The sequence below is a fragment of the Dicentrarchus labrax genome, unplaced genomic scaffold, assembly GCF_905237075.1.
Source record: "Dicentrarchus labrax unplaced genomic scaffold, dlabrax2021, whole genome shotgun sequence".
NCBI classification, from domain to species: Eukaryota; Metazoa; Chordata; class Actinopteri; family Moronidae; genus Dicentrarchus; species Dicentrarchus labrax.
In genome coordinates, this window is record NW_026136721.1 from 12,194,590 (window position 1) to 12,215,206 (window position 20,617).

A 20,617-nucleotide genomic window follows, 5' to 3' on the forward strand; every position below is an offset into this window, starting at 1 on the left:
TTTTGTTTGCTTACAACATAAGAATACGTCATTTGGAAGGCTGTTTTTCATGCTGAGCCTTGTTACTCTAGGTGTGTTTATGTCTTCGCTTTTTATTTGTTTGCCATGTGGTTTTTTATGTGTAGGATCCACAAATCCTAGACATCAATTCAGATTCCTCTCAAGTGCGTCTGCTGCTGGAGGAGATCCAGATTTCCATAGACGAGCTGCAGGCCCAGGCCTCTGCCTACACCTCTTACCAGAAGAAATTCAAGGTACTCTAATTCTTTTCAGTATTTCCAAAATGATTCTAGTAAAAAAGCATTTTGAGTTGGCGATCGGGGTCCAAATCACAAAAGGCCATTTTTATTGAAACATTTTTCACAACCAACCCAACCTAAATTAGTTTCCCCCCTCTACCTTCTGATGAATAAAGGTGGAGGTGACCAAGTTTGACACCCTGGAGGAGTTAGTTTCAGAGTTTAGGCTGAAGCAGCTGCTGTGGGACTCTCTAGAGGAGTGGGAGTCCTTACAAGACGGATGGAGGCAGGTGAGGTAGCATATTGTAATTGTATGCAAAGTTCTGAGCAAACATGCATGTGTCTCATGTACAGACATAATGTTAACCGCTCTTCCCCTCTTTTAAACTTGACTGTGTCCTTCCATTTTCACCCATACCCAGAGCACACTTGAGCAACTGGACCTGGAGCAGTTCAGCTCACAGGTTATCAAGTATGGAAAATATGTCAGCCAGCTGGAGAAGGGTCTGCCACGTAACAGTGTCCTGCCATGTCTTAAGGACAAGGTGGAGGTCATGAAGCAGAGGGTGGGTAGGACTAAGCGCTCTGCAGTGACTGAAGTTATTGCGTGTAGTGTGCCTTCTGGTTTTGGCCTACAGCTTTGTGAACCTTTCTAAAACATATTAATGTGTTTTCCTTCAGCTGCCTGTGATCACTGATCTACGTAACCCATGTATGAAACCAGAGCACTGGAAGATTCTGGAGTCGGTTGCAAGGACCTCCCTGAATGTGGAGGAGCTCACTGTGGCGGATTTGGAGGAGATTAATATCTTCTCTTATGGCATGAAGATACAAGAGGTAACACATAACTATAGCTACATAATGAGCTTTTCTTGCTATACTTGGATAATACTGACTATTAAGCCGGTAAAACATTAAGTATGTACTACCCCTTGTTCTTACATTATCTAACCTACTCAAACTGGTTATACTTAATATGTTTAAGACTAAACAGGACTAACACAACCCTTGACTTTTTAGGTATCAGGACAGGCTTCAGGAGAGGCATCAGTGGAGGCTATTATTACAAAGGTGCGTTGAAAGGAAACTACCTATGAATATGTATACAGACATATCCATCTATATCTTCTCGAGAAACTGCTGTAGAAGTGTACTCAACCCTCCTGCCTGTTAAATATGAGTTTCTCAATCATGCAATTTTTTTTAAGTTTATTATTTTTGTTATTATGTGTCCCCATAAGCCAATTTGATGACTCACACTGCGTTACATTTACGAGGCGAGTCACATACAGAGATTTCTGCTTTTATTAACACTTGCCAGGATGCTTCCTACTATAGTGTTGTTGCACAGAACAAAGTGCAGTGGGTGTGGTGTGGTAACTTTAGGTGTTTTTATGGCTAGTGGCTGGTGGCATGGTGGCATGTGTTGCATTGATGATTGCAACATTATTAGTAGATATGATAGGGGCTGACATTAATTATAGCAATTTAAAATCAGTTCCTCTGAACTACTGTAGATCTGACATAGCAGACAGTTTTGTAATGAAAAGGAGAGCCCAGACCGGAGAGTTGCAAAGAGTAAACTGATATAGGGCACCACAAATATGCATCCATAGATGGATTCATTTCTTCTAAAAGAATAGTTTGACATTTTGTGGAACAGGCTTATTTGCTTTCTGGTAAAGAGTCAGATGAGAAGAATGATAGTACTCTTATATCTGTCTGTTAAATATGAACAGTCAGGAGACGGCTGTCTTATCTTAGCATAAAGACTGGAAGCAAGGGGAAACAGCTACCCTGGCTCTGTCCAGTGATAAAAGAAAATCTGCCCACCTTTTCTACTGATTAGTCAAACAAGTTGTAATTAGTGAGATGTTGGTTGGTGGATTTTTTGCCTTCAGATAAAACCAGAGTTATGTGTATTTCCAAATAAGTATCCCTTTAAGCTGAATTTGTGTTTCTGGAGACATTGAAAGCCTAGTCACCATATTTTCTATACATATGTGGTTTAAGGTTTCAGTTTGAGTGATAAACACAATAGCCACATGTGCAGCAGCAAGTAGCTTCAATAAATACAATATATGCTAATATACATAGTGATTAGTTAGATTGTACTTTGGTTAGTGAAGCAAAACTCAGGCATTTATGTGTCTGGTTTTGTCTGGAGTAGGGCTGCATGTAACGATTCTTTTTATTATTGATTAATCCACCAATCATTTTGTGATGATGTGTAAATCATTATCAAAAGAGTTTAATTTCCGAGCAACTAACTAACTTGGTGCTTAGTGCCACATCGGCTCTAGCCAAGAGATAAGTGTAAACATTTGTTGTGTGAGCCCACGCTATTTAACCTCTGTCCTCTCATTGAGCTGTGCAGGTGGAGGACGCATGGAAGACCACAGAGTTCACTGTGCTGTCTCACGGTGACTCCAAAGATGTCTTCATCTTGGGAGGCACAGATGATATCCAGGTGGTAGCACTCACACGCACAGTCTTACAACCCTAATTGTGTTTCATTTCATCTAATGGTGTGTGTTTGTGTTTCCACGTTTGTTTACTGTGAAGGTACTTCTGGATGACAGCATTATTAATGTGGGCACAGTGGCATCTTCTCGCTACGTAGCCCCCATCAAGCTCAGGGTGGACAAACTGCTGAGACAACTGACCCTCTTCAACCAAACACTGGTAAAGGCTAAGAAGAGAATGGCATCGAGTTATCTTTTATTTGACTCAAAGGGACTCTGCTCTATACATTAAAGGCTTTGCTACATGCAGATTGTTTTTATTGATTTTACACAGTAGCTCTTCCTAGAGCCTACAAACAAGAATCCAAATTATTTACAAAATAAAATATTCTTTATAATGTTTATTGAGTTCTATATTTCAGTTTATGTAAGGAAAGACTAACTGTATCACACACAAGACCACGTTTTATTCATGTTATTGATTTCCTTCTTTAATTATCCTTCTGATCACATTTTCCCGACTGTTTTCCCTCACCCTCCATCTCTTTCTTCTCCCTCACCTCTCTCTACCCTCCTTTGCAGGATGAGTGGCTTACGTGCCAAAGGAACTGGCTGTATCTAGAGAGTATCTTCTTGGCCCCAGACATCAAGAGGCAGCTGCCTGCTGAGTCAAAGATGTTTCTTAAGGTGGACAAGTCCTGGAAGGAGATCATGGCAAAGGTCAATAAGTGGCCCAATGCCCTTAAAGCAACCACACAGCCTGGTAGGTAGACATACAGTGTTTATGGAAAAATAATGTGGGTACACACACACACGCACTCACTCACCTTTTGTCCGACACAGATCTGTTGGAGACTTTTCAGCAAAACAACGCTCTTTTGGATGAGATACAGAAGTGTCTGGAAGCCTACCTGGAGTCCAAGAGAGTCATCTTCCCCAGGTACACGTTTGATTTGTTACATATTACAACAGACTTTTATTATACTTCATCTTCTTTTTTATCATCCTAAACTTTTTGCTCTTTTTTTCTTGGTTAGTAGTTTTCCCTGTGCACAAACTAGATTTAAAAAGTAAGACTATAATATACATAGTATGTCGCTTTGCAATTTCTCCCTTGACAGGTCACCGGTTGTCACTCTAAACATCTCTTCCCTGTGAGCACTGAGTGATAAACACTTTGATGTGGATGCTGATGTGTAGTGTTAGGTACTCTGATATTGGTTCTTTATCTGCCCCTCACAGGTTCTACTTTTTATCCAATGATGAGCTGCTAAAGATCTTGGCCCAGACAAGAAACCCCCAGGCTGTTCAGCCCCACCTCAGGAAGTGTTTTGACGCCATTACGCGGCTAGAGTTTGCTTTGCTGCCCGAACGAACTTCTGGTGCTACGGGAATGGAGCTTGAACCTGGAGAACAGGAAGTGGTCTATAGCAAAGACATCCTGAGCATGGTTTCTCCTGAGGGAGAGAAGGTCAGGTTTGAGTAACCTTAACACCTCCGGTCATCATGTTTTATCTTACCTGTTATTCTCTTGTTTCAGTCTGTGCTGAGAATGAGAGAGTACGCTACCATGCCTATCATATAAACTATAATAATAGTCATCCTAAATGACACTACTCTTTTCTTTCTTAGCAATCCTAAATGAGTGTAAGAATGAAAGGTTCTCAAATTATAATTAATCTCCAAGCATGCCAAATTCTCTTTTGCACTGATTAAGGAAAGGAATGCATTATGTAGTCCTGAATTAGAAACTACACATTTGTTAAAAATTTGCTGGTTTGTCACAAACATAAGAAAATTGGATAACAGCTATTTTTGTTCGCTAGTGGTCTCGTCCTCTGTGGATGCTATGCTTTTATGAGTTTAGGTTTCTTTGTGTCCAGCTGAAGACCAAGTTCTACTGAGTTGTAAATTATACCACCGTGGTATAATTGTGGACAAGGATGATGAGCAATTTTTGAGTGCAGTGGCAATTACTCATTGCTCAGACCTAAGGCTTGTCAGTTATGACCACAAGGGGTTATTAGTTTTCACCCTTGCTGTCCTTTTATTAGAAAAGGCTAATAAAGGCTGTGAGAATTGACAGAGCATTTACCCGTAAGAACTAATGTCCTTAACTTTCCCTGATCTTGTCCTTCTGTGTCTAAATATAGGTGAGTTTGACTAAAGGTCTGAAGGCACAAGGCAATGTGGAAGACTGGCTTTGCAAGGTGGAGGAGGCTATGTTCTCCTCACTGCGACGCCTCAGCAAGGCTGCCATTGCAGACTACCAGGTGATGTCTAGAGAGGAATGGGTAGTGGCTGGACATCCATCACAGGTACACACACACACACACACACACACACACACACAACTGCTTTTCATTGTTTGTTTTATTGGCTTTGCATGTGAAAATGTCAACAGACCATTACACATAGTTACCGTTAAATTTCACTTTTACAGACTTGACAACAATGAGAACTGTCTCAGGAGATAACCAAGACTTGCTAGAACTGTTGCTATTGTCTCAAGCTTTGATTTTTGCAGTTGATTTCTATCATTCCAGGTGATCTATTTATTTCAGCTTTGTGCTACATAGTCTTCTCCATTTTTGTAGTGATTTAACTTCAATTTGTGTGTTTGTCCACCAGGTGGTGCTGACCATCTCTCAGATGATGTGGTGCAGGGAAATGGATGCCTGCCTGGAGGGAGACCACGACCACTTTGCTGCCCTGCAGAAATTTGAACTGACAAACTTTGATGTAAATCACACTAATGACTCTGTTTTTGACTTTTTTGACTCTTTAACTTGAACTTTATAACCCAAATAATGGTTGTGTTTGTGCATGTATTTGTGTGTTTTCCAGAGACTGAATGCCCTGGCGGCACTGGTACGAGGACAGCTGCCTACTTTACACCGTAATATCATCACTGCCCTTATAACCATCGATGTCCATGCCAGAGACATTGTTACAGATCTAGTACGCCAGAAGGTACAATAGTGCAGTGTTTGTGCAGTAATGCAAACAAACTAAAAAACACCATCAAGCAGCTTCTATCTATGTGTGCTTTTGGCTTGGTATGATAGGTGCAGGTATTGACTGGGGATTTTCAGGTGATCCGAAAACAAACTCACCACCTTAAAGTAACTTCAGCCCTCTTTTCAGGTGGACGGCAGTTCTAACTTTGAATGGCAGAGACAGCTACGCTACTACTGGGACCTGGACTTGGACAACTGCGTAGCCAAAATGGCTCTCTCTACTTACATTTACGGCTATGAATACCTGGGAGCCTGTCCTAGACTGGTTATCACACCCCTCACGGTACCACACACATATGAATGCTCAGATCCACATGTAACATGTGTAACACAGAAGTCTTTCTATGTTTAATGTTGAATGCAATTACAGTGAGATCAGACTGGGACTACATATTTTATCCTTAGTTATACAAGTTTCCCCTAGTGGCAGAGCGTTATTAATATCACATTCCTTTATTCAGATAACTTGTAAGCCTACAGACCTGTATAGAAAAAAAAACAGACATATTGTGTGATCTGTTATCTTGTTGATTATTTAGTCACTGTTGGTCAAACTGTCCCATATCTCTCACCCCTCCCTGATATGTAGGACCGTTGCTATTTGTGTCTGATGGGGGCTCTCCAGTTAGACCTCGGAGGAGCTCCAGCTGGGCCAGCAGGGACGGGAAAAACGGAGACCACCAAGGACTTGGCTAAGGCCCTGGCCATACAATGTGTGGTCTTCAACTGCTCTGATGGACTTGACTACAAGGTCAGCCATAACAAACTGTATTAATTTATAACCCACACCTGAACGTTTGTGTGCTCCTTCATTACACTTTCTGTTACTTATTTATCCACTTGGTTCATAATTACTTGTTCCTTCATTTCTTCCCTGCAGCTCTTCACCTACACTTGATTCAGCACTTATTCTGCTTTTGTTCCCATTACCTTGCACTGCCACTGCACTAGTTGAGTAGCTGTCTCACTCTGACTGTACCTACTCAGTGATTCCATTAGATGGCACTATTGCTAAAGCAGTCCAGCCTTCTGTCCTGTGCCAGTTGAAGCACAGATACAGAGCCTTGACAATAGTTGGGTGCTACTAAAACAAAAGGCAGATTTGATATTTTCCTATGTGTTCTTTTAGTAATCTTCTGTAATGTTTGTCTGCCCCAACAGTAACTGTTTGTATGTTAGTGTGATAATTAGTATCATACTGTATCTGGCTGATAAAATGTGTTTTATTCAGGTGAAAAACAAACACAATGCTCATTTTTCATCTATAAGTAATAACTAACAGCATATATATAAGAAAATATTTGTATTTTATATGCCCCCAAACTTTAGATTGGGCCTATAACCTTGAGACAAACTCTACATTTCAATTTAATGTTAAACACTATTTTGTCTTGCAGTGCACTGAGGTAGCTGGAAAGCCATTCTCTTGATGTCTGCTGTAGTTAGTTATTGGTAGCAGACACCTGTGTATTAGAGTTGGACAGGACTTTGGTTTAGCCAGGCTAGAATCACAGCACTCTTTGGTTTTATGTGTTAACGCTTTGTTCAGCTCTGCTCCACTGTGGCTGAGCAACATTTAACTGTAACATTGAATTCCACTGTCCATTAGACATTAACAACTTTGCTGCAAAATATATACATTGTGTTCATCAGCAAACATGGCTGCCTTCAGCTAAAAAAGATTCATATTTCACATTTCAAAAACACAATGGTCTCTTACATGTTTAATTATTATTGGTATAGACTTTGACTTAAGTTACATCTTTTACTCTTGTCACATTCTTTGTCCATAAGTCATGTTAATAGCTTGTGTACTGTATATAGGCAATTGTCTTCATCTATACAGTTGAGGCAGGGTGAGAATATATGTAACCAGCAAACCAGGATTACTGTGAAAGTCTCACATGACCTCAATATGCTCACTTTATGAAACAATAATTAAAAATAAAAATATAAATGACCACCCAAACCTTTAGATATTACACTAACACACTTATAACACTTCTCTCTTCCAGATGATGGGGCGCTTCTTCAGTGGGCTTGCTCAGTCAGGTGCTTGGTGTTGTTTTGATGAATTTAACCGAATCGACATTGAAGTGTTGTCTGTCATCGCTCAGCAGCTCATAACCATAAGAAATGCAAAGGCCGCTAAGGTACACCCGCACACATATACATACCACTTTGTCATTGTTCTCACAGTGCACACACTTTGCCGTATACACTTTGCATACTATATGTGGAGAAGAGTTAAAGACGTTGCTGTAGTAGTCTATTATTTTAAGTAACGCCAAGCGAGGGGCCTTCAACAGTCAATCACTTGAGGATTACACTCTTGATTGAACTGTACCAATTAGATGACGGTCTGCTATCAGACTCTGTGACTGTAAAATGATTTTCTAGCTTCACTTCTTTTCTCTATGTATGTATAGTAATGTATTGAGAAAATACATCAGTTAGTACTCTGCTGTAGCATTACTCTATTTTCCATATATAGGAGATACAGAAAGACCATCATGTTAATAGCCAGAACAGATTACATAAATTTGAAATTAATTAGGTCCATAAGTCACTGCCACACACATACATAAAGAGCATCTCACTCAATTCTGTGTTATGCAGCTGTCAAGGTTTCGATTTGAGGGCCAGGAGATCAAGCTGGTGATGACGTGTGCTGCATTCATCACCATGAACCCAGGCTACGCTGGACGAACGGAGCTACCTGACAACCTTAAAGCTCTATTTAGACCCATAGCCATGATGGTGCCAAACTACGCCCTAATTGCTGAGGTAACAGGCCATCTGTGTGTGTCTTGTTGTATATGCTTGGTTATTTTCTCTACATAACCCCATAATTCCCCTGTATCCCTGCCTCCCTCCAGGTGATTTTGTACTCAGAGGGATTCGAGTCCAGTAAGACCCTAGCGAGGAAGATGACCCAGATGTACAAGCTCTGCTCTGAGCAGCTGTCCCAGCAGGACCACTATGACTTTGGCATGAGAGCAGTCAAGTCTGTCCTGGTCATGGCTGGGTTAGAGCATCACACTCATACACACACTAACACACATGTGCATTGAGTTATAGAAGAACCAGAAGCACATTGTGACGTGTGACAATCATCCATGTTATCATCCATGTACAGAATGTTCTGTGAGAGGTTGTTCATGTTAAATGAATATGTTGCTAATCAGCACAGAGTTTTCATATTTTAGTTCATGGCAGAGGATCATCAGTGAGTTAGACTGTGTTGTCTTTGTACGTAATTTTTTTTTTTAATCCAATGCAAAAGCCTAAAAAATCTAATACTGTTCCTGTGATTATTCAGATTAGAGGGTAAGAGCCTCTCACTGTTGAATTAACCCCATTATTTCTTGCTGTTGGTAAAAGAAAATAAGTACCAGTTTCACTGTCTGTAAAATTCCTTCACTCAGTCAAATGCACATCATACCTCAAATGAATTATCGTTGAGACACATAAAGAGATGAAGACCAACATTAGGGAGACAAAGATTTGTAGACAAAACCAGTTGTTCCTGGTCTGCGTGGGTTGAATGGATGTTCTTGACCATATGTAGTGAAAGTCATGCTTTCGCCTGTTGGTCATTAGCTGAAGCTCAGGGAGCTGTTGTAATTGGCTTGTGATTCATTGTCTGTCTCTGCATAGATATTACTCCTCTGAGTCTGCCCGTTCCACACTAAGCACACATTCATTATCTCCCACTCACTCTAATGTTTTTTACTTTGTTTTTTATAATTGTGCCAGCCTTTGTGTGCCGTTAAGGTTGTGCAGTATTGAATTCTCAGCTCATATCGGCTGCTTATTATCTGTATCACATCTGTATTTGTAATGAGTCTATTTTCCACTAATTAATTTGCACATTATAACATTCATTTTCCCATATTGTTAATATCTGTTTCAATGAATGCACCAGTGTCTTCAGAAGAGATTTCTGTGCTTTCAGTTCAGTCAAGTTGTCGAATTATGTTGGACATGGATGTATAGAGTGTTGATTGATCTTGGATAATTTAGTGCATTTTTTATGACACTGATTAGTTAATTGAGACAGTTGTTAATTCGTAACATGTAAACTGAAACCAAGGACTGTTCTGCAGCATGACCAAGAGAGTTGCAACAGGCTGCAGAATTGCTACCAATAAAATTTTGCTTGTCATATTGTGTAGGTTTTTATATAATGAACTATGAGCATTATCAATGCTTGATGTATAACAAAGACATTACTATAGTGTGTAATTTAATGATTTTTTTTTTGGGGTGTTTTTTAGGTCTCTAAAGAGAGATAACCCCCACCTCAGTGAGGATGTGGTTCTTATCAGGGCCCTGAGGGATTCCAACCTGCCAAAGTTCCTTGTGGATGATGCTGTGCTGTTTGGGTAAGCGTATCAGACATTTTCACAAAAACGTTAGGTTTCAATGAGAAAATGGTGTTGTTTTTTATGTTGTTACATTTCTATTGTGTGTGTGTGTGTGTGTATATATATATATATATATATATGTATGTATGTATGAATAATGTATGTATAATGCCAATCCCCCTCCAGTGGTATCCTGTCAGACCTCTTCCCTGGTGTATGTATCCCCGAGCATGACTATGGTGTGCTGCACTCCACCATCCTGGAGTCTCTGGTTAAGCGAAACCTGCAGCCTCTGGCTAGCATGACCAAGAAGGTACAAGGGGCAGAAGTGATGTTTCTTTGTTTGTTTTTAATTGATTGAATAATTTCCTTATGAGTATTTTACCTTTGTAAAACACCTTGCATGTAATATATACATTTGGCGCTGGTATTAATTTTATTTCCCATGAAAAGACAAAACAAACGATGTGTTAGTCCATCCCTCAGTACTTTTTAACTTCCCTCTCCTGTCATCTCATTGTCAAGCCCAATGACAAATAAAATACAATTTCATGAACTATGCTCAACTGTGAGCATTTGACTCTAAGTTGCAATCAAATTTCCGATTATCATTCTTCACACAAATTAACATTCATTTATCCTGAGCTCAATTTGCATTCACCGGTCAGAGATTTGGTTATTGTTTAAGAGGATAACAGTCATACATATGAATGAAAAAAAGTTCTTGCCTGTCTCACTAAGCTGTGGCAGAGATAAACATTACTGTAATTATTACCTTTTTTATTTTGCCAACACATAGCCAATATTCATAGCAAGTTGAAAATGAAAATAATGAATAGCTTTTTCCACCACAACGACTAACGTAGGCTATTACAAGTGTGTTACAGATAAGCAATATACAAGTGTAAGCCCATATAATGTTATATACAGTAGGTGACCAATATAGACCAGGAGGGCCCAGACAAACTTGACACACAACATCCAAAAAACACAGCACATTTTCATAAGTTGTCCTAAAACAGCACATTAGTCTACCCAGACCACAACAGCTTAAGAGTCAGAACACATCAGCAGCAGATAAAATAGGCTTCTTAAAAGTCCAAAGCAAGGGAGTTCCTGAGACAGCCAAGGCCACGCAAAACACAACAAAGTCAGCACCAGCACAGTTTCCAAATCAGGTAATTAAAAATATATTTAAACTCACGATGGACATTTTCAGAGGAGCACAATCTGCCGGTTGTTGTTTTAAAAAAGTTGTTATCCAACACCTCTTCTGTCCGACGGCATTTGAAAACAAATCCATCCATAATTTCCCGAACTTATTTGGCTTACTAATTTTACACTGCGGAAACGTGCTGACGTGAATGACGTTGTGACAGGGTAAAGCTTCCCTACTGATCGTTATACATTATACCAATATTTGGGGAAGCTAATGAGAGGCAAATTGTAAAACACTATGGATGAAAGCTCTATATAAATGTAGTCCATTTGCCATGTCATTTATGTTTTATAATAGCTTTTGGACATTGGCAGTCTGCAGCACAGGAGAATAAGCTATATGCAAGCTATGACTACACAGACAATAGTTGTTAACAGGGTCAATTCATTGTTGTCTATATATTCATCATAGGTTGACAATAATACAAATTCTAGAATAGCATTGGGGAGTATAGTTGGTTCACCCAAATTACAGAAATACACAATTTTTCATTGCTGTAAATCTAGTGGTATCTAGCCATGCAGACATTTTAGTTTTACTTGCTCACGTTTTGAGATTTCTGCTGCCACCGCAATATAATAGAGGTGAGAAGAATTTAGATGCTTTGTGTTTGTGTCACTTGGATATAGTAGTAAACGTGTATGCAGTTGGTTTGGTTTGGTTTGTAAAGCAGGCCCATCCTCTAAACATGCCCTCATTCTTCTCCTTTCCTCTTCTTTTTGTTCAACCAGGTGATCCAGCTGTATGAGACCATGTTAGTGCGTCATGGTGTCATGTTGGTAGGGCCTACTGGTGGAGGTAAGACCACTGTCTACACCATCCTGGCAGACACACTGGAGACCCTCCATCACACAGGGCACAAAGCTAAGAACCCCTTCTTTCAACCTGTCAAGACCTATGTCCTTAACCCAAAATCTGTCACAATGGGAGAGCTCTACGGAGAGGTACTGTAGACAGGAGAATAAATGATGCAACAGCTTCTTCGCTTCTCTCTCCACTTTCATTGATTATTTACCTCAACCCCTCAGGTTAACACATTAACCCTGGAGTGGCGTGACGGACTGATGGCACTGAGTGTCCGTGATGCAGTCAGCGACACCAGTGACGACCACAAGTGGGTGATCTGTGATGGGCCAGTTGATGCCCTGTGGATTGAAAACATGAACACAGTGCTGGATGACAACAAGATGCTCTGTCTTGCCAACAGCGAGCGAATCAAACTAACTCCATCCATACATATGGTGTTTGAGGTTAGAGCTGAACACAGTGAAAGTAGAGTTAAATATATACATAATATACATATACATTTGTTTTGTTTTTTTCACTCAAATGCTGCTGTGAGAAGTAAATTTCCCTGTTGTGGGATTAATAAAGTAATCTAATATACTTACATGATTCTACAGTAGTTTTTGCTCTTAGATGAGCTTATTTAATCTCCTTCATAAACTGTTTTTTCAGGTCCAGGACTTGGCTGTAGCATCTCCAGCCACAGTCAGTCGCTGTGGGATGGTATATATTGACCCAGATGAGCTCAAGTGGATGCCCTATGTCCAGACATGGATCAGTGGTCTTGGAGCCAAGGTTGTACATATTTTATCTCTGCTCAGACAGCATTTGAAATTGCAAAATGCTATTCTAACTATGCTTGAAGCTTGTCACGTAGCTGCTTCTAATATACTTATATTTATATAAGTACTTTTTTATCTGACAGGTGGTCCCACTGGTCAGTGTTAGTACATACAGTATATGTAAGCTGTTACATTAATTTTATCACTTTCTCTCTCAGAGCATAGTTCTGTTCACCCTTGTTTACAGTTCAATCTGTGGGCATCATTCAAACACACTTCCCCATACTTTATATCACTGACTACTATTGTTTGAACTGTCTCCATCATTGTTCTTTATGTCTAAAAAGGTGACTTTGTGTTCCTGTTTGTGCGCTTTTACATTATCGGTAATCTGCCTTGTCAGGCATTACAAGCAGGAGAACTTCAGCATCAGCACAAACGTTCATGACAGCACATCACATAAAAATTCTTTAGCTTACAACATTAGTCCTTAGCCGCTTAGGGTGACTTAACACTGCAGTGAGAGTAGGACATCTCTCCCCTCAACTTTTAACTCTCTCTCTCTCTCTTGTTGTGTATCTCTGTCTCTATATCTAATTGACTATTCTGTTTGTTGACAGTGTATTTATGTGATAATCTTTAATTTGTTTGCTGCTTGCCCTCTTTGTCTCTACCTTCCATTTTCTCTCCACTTTTGAGTATTTTAATGTCTCCATGAAGCTACTTCAGTCAGTTTTATTAACAAGCAACATTCTTTTGGGAAGGGACTTTCTTTTCTTGGTTCAGTTGTTGCATTCTGCCTTGTCTGGGATAACTTTGATTATACTTTCAACAAATTTGTGGAGTTGTTAGCGTTGGAGCTTATTAGAGCTTATTACAGTTTTTAATTATTTTTGTATCGATTTCCACTAAGCTATTTTAACCGAGGGAGTCTGTCTCTCTGTGTCTCTTGGGGACGGGAGTATTGCCCACACTAATTCTAATTATTTGTCTTCTCTGACTCACACACCTATTGTTCAAGGAATAGTTCGACATTTGGAAAAATAAGCTTATTCCCTTTCCTGCTGACAGTTAAATGAGAAGATTGATACCACTCTTATATATCTCATATGAAGCTACACTCAGACAGTTAGCTTAGCTTAGCATAATGATTGGAAACGGGAAGCAAAGTAAGTGAGCATTAGAAGTGTTGGAAGGTGGATTTTCTTTTACCTTTGCTCATAGCCAGGATAGATGTTGCCCTCCTTGATTCCTGTCTTTTATGCTAATCTAAACTAACGGTCAGATTTAGCGGACTGATATGAGAGTGGTATCGATTTTCTCATCCAACTTTTGGCAAGGAAGTCGAGCAATATAACTAACTATTTTGAACTAACTAGGTTACTTTAGTGATCATGTGGATAAACACCTCCTAAAGATTACTGCATATCCTTACCTTCTGCTGTCTACAACCCTCTCTCTTCCTTCGCTCTGTGCTGTCTCTCTAGCTCCCAGACCCAGTGCGAACATACCTGCTGGAGCTGTTTGAGCAGTATGTGGAGAAGGGTCTTCAGTTCGTGTTGAAGCATTGCACCCAGGCAATTCGCCAAGTGGACATCAGTAAAGTCGCCACTCTTTGCTCCCTGCTAGAGGCACTGCTACTGGGCGAAGGAGGGCCTGACCTCAAAATGGTACATTAATCACAGGATTTAATAGTCACTTTATTCTATTGCAGTTCCGTCTATAGTGTTACACATGGAATAGTCTATTATGGGGCTTAAAATAAATTAATAAAATGTATATTCATTTTGAACCATGACATTACTTTCTGAACTTCTTCTCCCTTTATGCTTGTGTGTGTGTTTGTGTTGGTGTCAGGATTCCAAGTACCTCCACAGTGTATTATGTCAGACCTTCCTCTTTTGCTACCTGTGGGCAGTAGGCGGCAACCTGACCTGTTCTCACTGGGATGCTTTTGACACCTTCGTAAGGGAGCAGTTTGAAGACAAGAGCAATGCTAAGGTTTATACTTAAATGCACACACACACACAGATACATACAGAGATAGATTGAGTTTTGTTGCACTATACTGTATTGTAACCACATACATTCAAAACACACTGGCATACATAAAGACAAAAATGTGACAACTCGGTCTCACATGTCCAGTGATGCTGTTAACACTCTTCTCTGCCACTCAAGTCATTTTTTATCCCTTATCTGTATTACTGAGAGTCAAATCCATTTACCAACGCATTTGCTGGTATTAGCATGAAATATGGGAAAAGGCCTGGAGGTTAGCTCATATTGTATATTACATCAAAGTACTCTTGGCACGGGGTGTTTCAAGCTGGAGCACAGCTAATCTCAAAGAGGATTCTTCTCTTTGAGAGTCACTCATGTGAAATTAAGACATTAAGAAAGAGCACCCATATTGTACATTTTAGCAATACCTTCAGTGGGTTACAAGCATTGACAGTATATACAAGGAATGTATGGTGAATCAGATAAAAGGATGAGCTTTGTGACAGGGCTATAAAAGTCCATTGCATACCATTATTGTGAATCAGCCGTCATAGAATAGAGGAAACAATTTTTATTTGTAAAGAATGAAGTGCAGAGAGAAGGATGAAGAAAGGTGGCGGATAATATTATTAGTCCTTCAGTCTACCAGGAAATGGAAAGTAAATTGTTTGAGAGGTTTGTCTTGGCTGGCAGTAGTGGAAGATGATTGAAGGGATGTCTGACTGACACAGGCAGAGCACAGTAGGGCAGGAACATGACTCATTCACCTGAAGGTGGAGTGAGCACGCAAGATTCATGAAGACTGCAGAGGAACATCCCACATGCTTCCACATCTGTTCATCTGTCTGTGCATAAGGAGCTGATGTTGTTTTCGTGGTGTTTTGCGTGTGTATTTGTGAATTTTAATGTTATTTATATCAGAGAACTGTCTGTGTGTACGTTTTTGTGTTTACCATGAGGTGAAGCCAGTGCAGCCAGCTCCCAGCTGTGAAGCTTGAGGGAACACAGAACTACACACACACACAAACACAAACACAAACACAAACACACACACACACACACACACACACACACACACACACCCACACACAGTAACAGCAGGATTCAGGGAAACAAATATGGCAGACAAATACTAATTCACATGCCACAGGGAAACTTCCAATGTACCACATAACAGAATCTGCGATGAAAAATAGAGTAAAATGAGTTTCTTTAATGCCTGAATCTAAGGAGGTTTTACAGTTAATGACAAACTCTAATGCAGGCACTTTTGTGGAATTCATTACACTATATTTACCCAGTATTTGTGTGTATTTTCATCTGTGCTCTGTAGCTCCCCAAGTGTGGTACCCTGTGGAGTGTGTACATGAACTTTAACCACAAGCATCTGGTGCCATGGGAGAACATAATCCCTTCATTTAAATACAACAGGGAGCAGCCCTTTTTTGAGATGCTAGTCCCCACCACAGACACTGTCCGCTACGGCTACCTGATGGAGAAACTGCTATCTGTGCGACGTTCTGTGCTCTTCACTGGCGACACTGGTGTTGGGAAGGTAAGGATTTATGAATACATTTGAAATGTTAGCAACACCCTGACATGCTGTACTTAAGCACTCTGACCTAATATATACAAGTAATTTAACAAGAGAACCCAGAATGGAATGCTGTGTTGATAATTATTTACCCACTTGTGTCTGTAAGAACACTATTCATTCACCGCGACTGGGAATCCTTCCTACAGCCAGCATTCATTTTGTTGGATGCAGAGGACCACAGACACATATCATAAGTGGTTGAGATTTTAAAGGTATGAATATTAGCACACATACAATCTGTGGACACCCCATGCTTGTGTCCCTACACAAGGTTATGTATTGGGCATATCTCTGCCCAAGCATATTTCAACCCTAACCCTCTCTTAACCGAACCCTGAACCCTGATTAAATTTGGAGAAGGGATAGCTGAACATCATGAGTAGAGGAAGGAGGAAAGAATACACACTAAAAATCATCAGTAAAACAAAATCCATAATTGCTGCACCTGTTTAGGCAAACTTTAAAATAAAACAAATACAGTGGTTGGAGAGATAATTCCAAAAGCCATATGAAATACCACAACAACGAAGGACTGTTTGGCTTTGGTGCAGATCTTCTACTGCAGGGTTCTGGGTTAAACTTGTAAGACGAGGTAATTTCAGTGTTATTGAAGTATTTTTATGTGTCTGTCCCTTACAGTCAGTGGTGGCTCGGGGCCTTCTTAACAGTATCCAGGAAAAGGCAGGATACCTTCCAATATACATCAACTTCTCTGCTCAGACCTCCTCTGCCCGCACGCAGGAGATCATTGAGTCCAAGTTGGAGAAAAAGAGAAAAAACATTCTGGGTATCAGCTGGCAGTTCCATTACCATACAATCATTCATATACTGCAGTGTAGACAATATTCTGTGTATATTCTGTCAGCTGCTGATCTTGACTGAGATCTGTTCAACTAACATTAATCTAGATGTTCATGCAGTTATCCTTCACTGTTCTGCCTTTTCAATCCTTTTATATACGGTATCATCTTTTCTGTCCATCTGTCAGTCTGTACAGGTTTTAACCTTTTTTCTCTTCATTTATTCCCCTCCCCGTAGGTGCTCCTGGTAACAAGAAGTTAGTGGTCTTTGTGGATGACCTGAATATGCCTAAGCTGGACAGTTATGGCTCTCAGCCCCCCATAGAACTCCTGCGTCAGTTCCAGGACTTTTCTGGCTTCTATGACAGAAATAAGTTCTTCTGGAAGGAGATCCAGGTATAAATGTACAGAAATAAGACGAGCTACATCGTAATGGCTTTTGGCTGCATGGACCTACAACATATGGTCATCCCCTTTATGAATCTGCAAAGAGAGGAGTAAACATGCCCTTCAGTATTCAGTTAAAACATTGTTTCAGTTTCAGAGCTAGTTGGGCCAGACTAGCTCCAATATCTATTCTATCTATCTATCTATCTATCTATCTATCTATCTATCTATCTATCTATCTATCCATCTATCCATCTATCCATCTATCTATCTAATTGCTTTTTAAGGCACAGGTGTCTGTCATTTTCTATTTCTTCACATTAAACACAGAAGATACATCCTGCAAGCAAGACCGTTCTTGTGTTGTTATAGGGCACCTTAGACACAACTTGTCTGGCTGTTTCCAGTCTTAATGCAAAGTTAAGCTAAACTGTCCAGGAGCTGTTTTTAACACAGAGGAGAAATGATATTGATCTTCTTGTCTAACCTTGGGTGAAATGGCAAACAGTCGTATTTCCCAAAATGTTGGAGTGCCTTTTTAATGTTGGATTGGTTTCCGGGTTGAGTTAAAAAAGTGTAGATATAGCTCTTTAGTTTTTGTTTTTTACACAGTCAGCATCAACTTAATTCGTTTTCTAGTTGGACTTTTAATGAAGTTTGTCTATATATATTAGAAACCCATTCATCTTGTGTGCCTGTGTGTTTGTATCTGTATGTGTGTTTATATAGTGGACCCATGTTTTGCTGTTTTTAACTTTTGCTATACAGCCACACACACTCACACTCAGACTCGCAAGACTGATTGTACTTTAGACTGCATGTGATGTCTTTCAGTATAATGTAGTTGAGTGTGTGTGTATGTGTAATGTTGAGTCAGGATCTAATGTAATAATGCACTGCACCACAGACAGACAAGGTCATCCACACGCAAACAGCATATATATATATATATATATATATATATATATATATATATATATATACTGTAAGCAGATTCATGCAGAGTAAGGGTTATATTCAGGGAGGAGGTTTGTATGATTTCCCTCTGGATACAGCTAAAGCAACCATAATTAATTCAGTATACTTGTTTTTCCATTTAATTAATTTATCCTCCCTGTAAAGTAGTTTTTTTAAATTATAGTTTAAGCCATGACATGTATCAAGTTTAGTATTTATTTAAGTTTAACACCTATATTCTCACTGACGAAGCCAGAATTAGTGCAGCACGAGACAGCTAGAGAAGGAGAGACCATTTCTGATCTCCCTCCCTGATGCTCCATCCCACCACAGCCTACTCAAATGGAGAATCTTATCTAATTGACAAAATTATCAACAGATTCATTCATTTTGAAAATAATCGTTACTTGAAGCCCTAATATTTCCCCATGCCTTCATTAATGAAGTTCCTAATTGGAGACATGTACTACATCCTTGTCTCTCTGAATGTCTATCCTTTGTATTCTTCTTCCTTTCTTGCTGTCCCCTAGGAAATGACCATTGCTGCAGCGTGTGCTCCTCCAGGAGGGGGGCGCAATCCGGTGACCCCCCGATTCATTCGCCACTTCAGCATGCTGTGTCTCCCCACACCCTCAGAACACAGCCTCAAGCAGATCTTCAAAGTGAGGGGACATACGTACACGGACACATACATCAATACAGAAAGAATTATGGCCCCCTACATGTGCTACTATAGCTTTTAACCCACACTTGGATTGAAGATACAGTATATCATACACTTGTACACAGACAGACAGACTTACTTTTCCTTAGACCTCATGTCTGTTATGTTACAGCTTGAAAACTCTGCTCAAAATTTACGAACTAAATTTAATGTTAGACTTTACTCTTTGAAAATCATTTTGTTCTTGACTGGTTCAGAAACATTATCATGTGGCCAGATTGTATATTGTTCATGAAATTCTCTCTCTGATATCTTATTCTTGCTGTCTCACATGTTCTCATTTCTCCACTTCTCTCTACTATTCATTTTCTTATAATCTGTTTTCCCTTTAAACCCTTCCCCAGGCCATCCTGAACGGTTTCCTTAGTGAGTTTTCCCAGGCGGTGAAGGACTGTGCCAGTCAGATTGTGGATGCAGCTGTGGAGATATATGACCGTTTGAGTGTAGATCTGCTGCCCACTCCGGCTAAGTCCCACTATGTCTTCAATCTCCGGGACCTCTCCAAGTGTGTCCAAGGTGAGACATGAGCACACGCACACTGTTTGCACACGCAGACACGCACGCATTCAGATCAGCTCATTGAACACAAACTGGATTTGAATCTGATTAGTGGGTTGGTTTCTGTGGAAGACATTCCCAATCACTCAATCAATAAAGATTTATTTTAATGTTAAGTATGGACACACATAGGTTGCTCGGGCACAAAGCATGTCTATACTCTCTCTTTTCCTCAAAAGCACAAACGGAACTTAAGCTTTGCTGTAAGAAACTCACAGACACAGAAAGTGTCTAAATCTTTACACCTCCACAGCATGGGGTACGGCTGTGACATATGTCTTCAAGCCACATTGCCAACATGCATAAGCTCTGTCACAGCCTCATGCTCCAAATCGTCTGCACCATCACCCCGTTCTTTTTACCCAGCAGGCTATCATTACAACACAAACATGAGCTGAAGTGACTTCTACGACTGCTTTTTACACACTACTTGCTCAGCATAGCTAGAGTGCATTACATAAACACAGAGTTCCCTTCAGCAATACATGCTGTTGGTGAGGGGCAATAAACCTACACCCTACTCTTCCCATTTTCTCACTTGCATCACATGGCCTCTCTCCACACAACCTCTTCTTCTGTTTTGTTTCCCTTATGTATCCTGTGGAGTTACCTTTATGTGGCTCTGATTTGTGGTTGTGGTTTGTAGCTGTCTGCGTTGCTCTTACCTCTTCGTTGTTCTCTTTATTTTATGAGCTCCCTTTTTTCATCC

The 20,617-nt window shown here is 40.1% G+C and overlaps 1 protein-coding gene across 1 annotated transcript in view; it reads left to right on the top strand.

Moving 5' to 3' along the window:
- The window catches only part of LOC127355032 (dynein axonemal heavy chain 6-like), a 53,685-nt gene that overhangs the window by 6,275 nt on the left and 26,793 nt on the right, over positions 1-20,617 (top strand). Inside the window, exons 17-46 of the mRNA XM_051385474.1 lie at positions 126-254; positions 416-529; positions 662-805; positions 921-1,076; positions 1,260-1,310; positions 2,617-2,709; positions 2,805-2,924; positions 3,287-3,467; positions 3,548-3,644; positions 3,947-4,175; positions 4,858-5,022; positions 5,336-5,446; positions 5,552-5,677; positions 5,852-6,007; positions 6,314-6,475; positions 7,740-7,877; positions 8,344-8,511; positions 8,604-8,752; positions 10,005-10,112; positions 10,281-10,407; positions 12,045-12,257; positions 12,342-12,563; positions 12,772-12,894; positions 14,369-14,551; positions 14,739-14,882; positions 16,219-16,440; positions 17,122-17,269; positions 17,521-17,678; positions 19,157-19,288; positions 19,695-19,866. Coding sequence (XP_051241434.1) covers positions 126-254; positions 416-529; positions 662-805; positions 921-1,076; positions 1,260-1,310; positions 2,617-2,709; positions 2,805-2,924; positions 3,287-3,467; positions 3,548-3,644; positions 3,947-4,175; positions 4,858-5,022; positions 5,336-5,446; positions 5,552-5,677; positions 5,852-6,007; positions 6,314-6,475; positions 7,740-7,877; positions 8,344-8,511; positions 8,604-8,752; positions 10,005-10,112; positions 10,281-10,407; positions 12,045-12,257; positions 12,342-12,563; positions 12,772-12,894; positions 14,369-14,551; positions 14,739-14,882; positions 16,219-16,440; positions 17,122-17,269; positions 17,521-17,678; positions 19,157-19,288; positions 19,695-19,866 — 4,441 coding nt within the window. The remainder of the gene's footprint in view (positions 1-125; positions 255-415; positions 530-661; positions 806-920; positions 1,077-1,259; positions 1,311-2,616; positions 2,710-2,804; positions 2,925-3,286; positions 3,468-3,547; positions 3,645-3,946; positions 4,176-4,857; positions 5,023-5,335; positions 5,447-5,551; positions 5,678-5,851; positions 6,008-6,313; positions 6,476-7,739; positions 7,878-8,343; positions 8,512-8,603; positions 8,753-10,004; positions 10,113-10,280; positions 10,408-12,044; positions 12,258-12,341; positions 12,564-12,771; positions 12,895-14,368; positions 14,552-14,738; positions 14,883-16,218; positions 16,441-17,121; positions 17,270-17,520; positions 17,679-19,156; positions 19,289-19,694; positions 19,867-20,617) is intronic.